The 7,292-nt window shown below is 37.6% G+C and overlaps 1 protein-coding gene across 1 annotated transcript in view; it reads right to left on the bottom strand.

The window, feature by feature from the left end:
* The window catches only part of LOC107664796 (calmodulin-like protein 3), an 18,310-nt gene that overhangs the window by 3,682 nt on the left and 7,336 nt on the right, over window positions 1-7,292 (bottom strand). Inside the window, exons 5-7 of the mRNA XM_016455470.1 lie at window positions 5,182-5,261; window positions 3,935-3,965; window positions 3,702-3,845 (exon numbers count right to left, since the gene is read on the bottom strand). Of these exons, the coding sequence (XP_016310956.1) occupies window positions 3,702-3,845; window positions 3,935-3,965; window positions 5,182-5,261 (255 nt within the window). The remainder of the gene's footprint in view (window positions 1-3,701; window positions 3,846-3,934; window positions 3,966-5,181; window positions 5,262-7,292) is intronic.

Raw genomic sequence — 7,292 nt, 5'->3', positions numbered from 1 at the left:
TTTTTGTGCGCAAAGAAAACAAAAATAACGACTTTATTCAACAATTCATCTCCTCCGCGTCACCCTATAGCGCCATTCTGGAGAGTATCACATACGTAAACAATGTATGCAACGTATGTACACGGATACGTTTTTACGTTCGGATCAAAGCGTAAACAAGTTCAGTGGATACTCTCCAAAATTGGCGCTATAGGGTGACACGGAGGAGACGAATTGTTGAATAAAGTTGTTATTTTTGTTTTCTTTGCGCACAAAAAGTTTTCTCATAGCTTCGTAAAATTACGGTTGAACCACTGATGTCACATGGATTATTTTAACGATGTTCTTGCTACGTTTCTGAGCCTTGATCGTGTTAGGATCCTTGTTGTCTATGAGAGGGTCAGAGAGCTCGGAATTCATCAAAAATATCTTAATTTGTGTTTCGAAGATGAACGAAGGTCTTACAGGTTTGGAACGACATGAGGGTGAGTAATTAATGACAGAATTTTCATTTTTTGGTGAACTATCCCTTTAAGATATGCTTTTGCTATTTTTTGGGGGGTGTTAATTGCAAAAATACCAGTAAATTGATGCAAACCTTAGTAAAAACCCTAGTCACCTTGCATGATTAATTTTAATCTCCTCCCATAAATTTGGCGCCTGAAAGGGAAACTCCAACTAATGCACCTTTTCATTACCATTTTCCCCTTACATTAGTAAATCTGGCCCAAAGTCTACTAAAATTGTAGCAAAAGATCTTCATGTTTTGTGCGATGACACCTCCACCCCATCTCAGGGTCTTCCGCCAGGGAAGCTCTCCAAGTGTAAACCACAGTCGTCCCCAGGACACTCACAGTTTACCAATGAGTCATCAAAGGGAAGAGGTGGGGATTCGCTAAGAGAGATCATGTGATTCACTTTGGATTAGCAGAGGATGATAGTCCTCGAGGGACAGCTGTGAAAAATAAAAGCCGAGAGGGTGACTGTGATCTAAGAGACACGGCTAGATCCCTACAGCTGGCACAGACAGACTAGCCGCAGCTGACCATAAAAGAGCTAAACCACGTTTAACATTCTCTGAGGTCAGAAATAGGTAAAGCGTGCAGTAATAAAGACCAGGCTGGATTACCAACTGGATGTGTGGAGCCACTGGTCTAGGATGAGCCAGCATAAAAGGGACATTGAGCTTTGACTCTGGGTTGAAAGCTACGGTCCTATGGGTTGGAGCAGATGGTGATTTAATGGTGTGTGGTGTAATATAGTAAGACAACCTGAGAGTAAAACTCCTATTCAATGATCAACGAGCCACATTCCTAGCAAGGCAGATAAAAATGCAAGACCTTTGATCACTACAGGATGTTGAGCCATATTAGCGCAGTCTTTCACAGGTACCTAAGGGAAACGCAATGCATTACTAGAAGGACCACTCAGCAACACACAATTGTGCTGAAATCAGCCATTTCCAGGTCACTTCCAGTGTCGATTCTCAAAATAAGTTCTTCCCCAGTTTCCCGACAACTAAATTCGATAAGTGTGTGGGAACGAGATGACGAATGCAAAGAGTGGATTATGCAATTACTTTTATTTTACACTACTCGCATTATTGCCGTCTGACCTAGATAGACCCACAGGGCTATCGATTCGCTGATCGAAGAAAACCGACAGAACGGCTCGCAATCTGACAGGCTTCAGGAGTCTAGCGGCCTCCCGATCCTCCCACACCATCTTGGCTTGTGGCGCGGCTGTCTGTCTGTGGCGTCTGTGACAGGAGGCTGATTGGAGAATTTTCTGGTGTCACTCTTTGCTGAGAGAGTGCTGAGCGAGTGGATCGTCGCACCATTGGACGCTATGTCACAGCAACGAGATTAAATGGTCTCACAGACAGGCTGTACTTACTCCAATGACAGGCGTGTGAAAAAAAAAAACCCTGAAAACTCGTCTTTTCAACAGCATCTATAAATTAAAGGGGTGGGGTGTTATTTTTCACAAGACTTGCTATGCCAGTTTAATATGCTGAGACAACTGGTTAAATGACAAAGAAACATCGTGCATAAGAAAAATTTTAATTGTTTTACAAATAGAGTTTAAAACATGTCATGACTTTGAAAAACATTTTCAAGAAAACTTTTAGTCTAATGACTAAAATGACTAAATGACTAGTCTAATTTAGTCTACATTTCATGAAATGTCATGTGGTGTAACCAAGTAACAACAAGTCCTCCTTTTATTTCCAAATGTAATTATTATTTTCAAAAAAAAGTTTAGTTATGTAAAATTCTCTCACATACCATAAATTATTAATTCATACATAAAAAGGTTTTGTGGTGTCGCACCGCATGACACATAACATTTTTCAACCTAAACCAACCTTGACTTGATATAAATGGGTCAAATTATCTGGCGATTTATAGACTTTGACGGTTCAATACGTACCTCTGTTTTTAACCACTGTTTTCGGTTCGGTTCGGTTCTGATAGCTTGGCACATCAGAGTGTTGTTTTGCAACAAATTAACAACAAAAAAACTTGTGTAAACCTCTGCACACTGGAAAATCATGGATTATTATATGTCTGCTTAACATTTCTTTTGAGAGAGGTATTATTTTTTTTCTAATTGGTACCCAAAATAGGATGGACTGGCAATTATTGAGCGCTGTAAACACATGTAATGCGTGTTTCATTCGTACTGGACGCCAGAGGGCGCCCTCGCGCAGAAAATCCACATATGCATCACAGAAGTCGCTATCGCTGTAACTTAATAAAAACAAGATATAACGTTAAACATTTTGAATGATGAAATGTAAGGACAATAAACACTCGCCTGCGACAATATATGGTTTATTTGTGTTCTTCAAGCCATCTCGGGTATTTTCATAATGATTAAGTATATTTGTAAGCCATTTCTAATCGACATAGCCTTTATTACAGTATAGAATATATTTTCTGCCTCATTCTGTGATAAGAAGCCACATTAGATCACAAAAGGAATTTATTTCAAACACTCGACTGATGTTGTGTAGTAAAAACAAGTTATAATGTTCTCTTTTGTTGGACAACAGGTTTAGAAAGGCTTATCAATGCATGTCATTACAAGGGAAGATGCTCGACGTGTGTTTTTCAAATATAAGCGGGCAGGCATTTCCTCATCTCAGCACATGAACTCACGGACTCACACACACAGATTCTGAGAGAAATAAAACACACGGATATTATTTAAATGCAAAACCGAAAAAAATGTAATTCACAAGCGCGTATTGAACCGTGGATGTCGTACCGAACGGTTCGATATTATATTGAGAATTGTGACATCCCTAATAGATAGATAGATATTAATAAGCCGTTTTATTGATACATTTCTTTTCTAAGAAATAATAATGGAAGATCTTGGACCTAACTACATAAGGTTTTCTTCATTATGATATCAGTTGCATCACCCTGAGAATTTTTTACTTGATGCCGCTTTGTAAATTGCATTTATAATCGTATCTTTAAATAAATCAAGAGTCACTGACCCAATTATAAATAATCCATTCGTAGACTGATTTCCTGAACAAACATTCTCTGTTTGTCTGAGCAATCTGACACAACAAACACCAACACTAGTTCAACCCATAGTATGAGTTTGTGAAGAGTGTCCTTTAAGATATTTTGTTCAAATTTCGAAAGAAACCAGTGATCAATTTCATTCAACTGTGATTTATTGGTACTTTCAAAGCCACTCACCATCAGCGTCCACCTCATTGATCATGTCCTGCAGCTCTGCCTCCGTGGGGTTCTGACCCAGCGACCGCATCACTGTGCCCAGCTCTTTGGTCGTGATGGTGCCGTCACCATCCTTGTCGAATAAGGAGAAAGCCTCCTTGAACTCTGAGATAAGAAAAGGGCGGTAGCTGTATTTAGTGTCTGTTTCAAAATACACTAATCAAAGTGATCTGATTACATGCATGCACTCTCACCTGCAATCTGCTCCTCTGTTAACTGGTCGGCCTAGAAATCAAAAAGAAAAGAAATGCTGGTTACTAATTAGAGACAGGCAAAAAAACATTTCTGTTTTAGTATTTAAAAAATAATGCAATGCATCTCAATACACCAAGAAGAGTCTGATCATTTGCCATAAAACAAAAAAAAAACACAAAAAAAAAAAACTGATAATGTGACACTTGTAGCATGAAGTATACTCTTAAAAAGGTTCTTTATTGGCATCAGTGGTTCCATTGAGAACTTTTAAGAACTATGGAACCTTTCCATTAAGATTCTTTAAAGTGGAAAAGGAAAAAGGCTTCGCACTAAGAAAAAATGGTTCTTTTTAGGAACCGGTCACTGAAAGGTTCTTAGGAGAACCCGAAATGGTTCTGCCATTGAAGGTTTTCGGAACCATTTTTGGTTCCCAAAAGAACATTTCAGTGAGCAGTTCTTAAAAGAACCATTTCAATAACTCGAAGAAACTTTTTCCACTATAAAGAACCTTCTGTGCATCTGAAAGGTTCTACACCCTTACAAATAAAGGTTCCAACAGGGGGGTTTCACAGCGATGCCATAGAAGAACCATTTTTGGTTCCTCAAAGAACCTTTCAGTGAACAGTTATTAAAAGAAAAAAATGTAAAGAACCTTTTATGCATCGGAAAGGTACTATGGGTGTTAAAGATTCTTCATGGAACCATCAATGCCAATAAAGAACCTTTATTTTTAAGAGTAAACATTTTGTGTTTAAACTTCATGTGACATCCAAACAAAAACACTTTAGTTCATACAGTGGCATCAGATTACAGGACACTGACCAACAACAAACCAGGCCTTTGGTTAACAGCGAGGAGAGAAAAGCTTGTTGTATGAGTCTCAAGAGCTTGCTAAAGTGGATGAGAGCTGCTAGGAAAACAAATAACCCACATTATGAAGGGGAGGAGTGGGGCTAATGGGCCAAAGACAGAGGAACACACAACCATCACTTCAATCACACTAATTAATTATTCTACTTCCTTTCTGCATTAAGCAGCCATACTCACATGATATGCCATAATATGCAGCTGAGATCATCGACTTAAGAGCCTTTCTAATGCACACGCACTGGATCCAATAGTTCCAGCAGTTGAGTCACTGGCAGATATAATGAAGAAAGAGCACTGGTTTGTTGGATAAGTGGGTCTTCCTGCTGCCAGCTGTACGGCTCATTTCATTCCTCATTCATGCCCATGTGCCCAGTACCCAGGCAACCCCCATCACCCCCTCCCAAAGCTCATCCTGGCCCTGGGGGATGGGCCGCTGCAGCAGAGGAACAGACGCAGCTGCTCTGGGATGTGGAAGACTGTCTGAATCACTTCTCTTTTATAATGGCCAATAAATGGAAAGTAGTGGTTGTAGGTCGATAAAGATATCACAAACACGCACATTTAAGCAGGTGCTCTGAGACCCGACAATTCCCGAAACGTTCAACAACATGCTGCTTTTCCTAAACCTGTTCATCGTAAATCAGACCAACAGTTAATAGGCAGTTAGGAGTGGAACTGATAGTACTTTCTAGTAGTTGCCAGTGCAGTTGTCTTGATGTATATATATATATACATGCATATATACTGATATATCGACCAGGCCAATGTTCTGCAAATATTTGGCTGTTTTATCAGTTGTGCCATAGCTATGTGCTAATTCCCTTTTCAAACCACAATTCATACTCAAACATTTTTCATAATTATCAGTTTGTCAAAATTGTTGTCTGTAATTTTCGTACATATACATGTATAATTATATACAATGTTTATTCCAATATTAAATTTAAATATATAGCCATACAATTTAGCAACAATTACATTTCATTTCTCATAATTTTCAGTTTGTCAAAATTGTTGTATATAATTTCTGTACCTATACATAGATAACTGCATACATACAATGTTTATTTTGATATTAAATTTAAATATTATATACCCACAAAATTTAGTGACTATTACACATTTTTCATACATTTTTCATAAGTTGATGTCAAAATTTTTTTCTGTAATTTCCATACATATACATATATTAATAATTTTGTATATTTTTTTATTTCAATATTACATTTAAATATTATATACCCAACCAATTTTTTTTTTATTTACATTTTATTACATTTTTCATACACTTTTTTCAGTTGTGTCATAATTGTTGTCTGTAAATTTCACAGACTTACAGTTGTATTAAACATCATACACACACAATTTAGTGACAATTACACTTTTTCATTTTCATCATTTTCAGTTTGTCAAAATTGTTCTGTAATTTTTACACATGTACATATATTTATAACTTTATAAATTGTTTATTGCAATAATAAATTATGTACTACACATTACGTACACATATAATTTAGTGACAATTCAATATTTAATTTTCCATCATTTTCAATTTATGTCAACATTTTCTGTAATTTTTGTAAAAGAATGAGGCCAAGTTGGCTCCATGTAAAATAAATATTGGAAATCGTATTGGTCTCAGTTGTAAAACATAGGCTAATTAAACTATTTCAGCATCAAATTAATAATTACTGCTAATTAAAAATGACCTAATTACTGCATCTCTAATAGCAACATATTGAGCATTTACAGAGAATCTGACCATAAAATCAAGAAGTAAACCAAACTGAGTGAAATTTGAACTGCTCCTCCTCTATTTTCTATCGCACACCTGAATACTAAAAGATCTCTTCAACTCCTACAGAAACCGCATGACCGAATCACTCCAGCTGTACTTACTGTGCAGTGACACTACTGTCACCCATCTGCGTTGAGATGTGTTCATCTGAAGCGCTGTTCTACTGCTTATTAAAAATGTTCAGGCTAATGAATGTAGGTCAGTATACACACTACAGCATAATCCTCAAGAGTCCCAACACATAAAGCATGTGTTTCAGGGAACATTACATCATAACTTCACCCAGGACAGCTGTCTCCTACCAGATGCTGTTCCTCACTATTAGAACACACACAAACCCAATACAGAGATCAAACCAATGACAATAAACCAAACTCATATCTACTGCCAGTCCAGAAACATTAAACCATACGCACAAAAGCCCAGAGGAAAATGTTATTGCTCAGAGTTCTCTCTTTCACAGTTTAGAAGACTACACTCTAAAAAATGCTGGGTTAAATACAACCCAGTGCTGGGTAAAATAGGGCCAAACCCAGCAATTGGGTTGTTTTGACCCAGCGGTTGGGTTAAATGTTTAACCCAACCTTCTGGGTAGTAACCCAACCGCTGGGTCAAAACAGCCCAATTGCTGGGTTTGTCCCTATTTTACCCAGCACTGGGTTGTATTTAACCCAGCATTTTTTAGAGTG

The sequence above is a fragment of the Sinocyclocheilus anshuiensis genome, unplaced genomic scaffold (genome assembly GCF_001515605.1).
Source record: "Sinocyclocheilus anshuiensis isolate Anshui unplaced genomic scaffold, SAMN03320099.WGS_v1.1 scaffold135, whole genome shotgun sequence".
Lineage (NCBI taxonomy): Eukaryota > Metazoa > Chordata > Actinopteri > Cypriniformes > Cyprinidae > Sinocyclocheilus > Sinocyclocheilus anshuiensis.
Note: the sequence above shows the minus strand (reverse complement) of the source record. Positions and strands in the feature narration are given on the sequence as shown.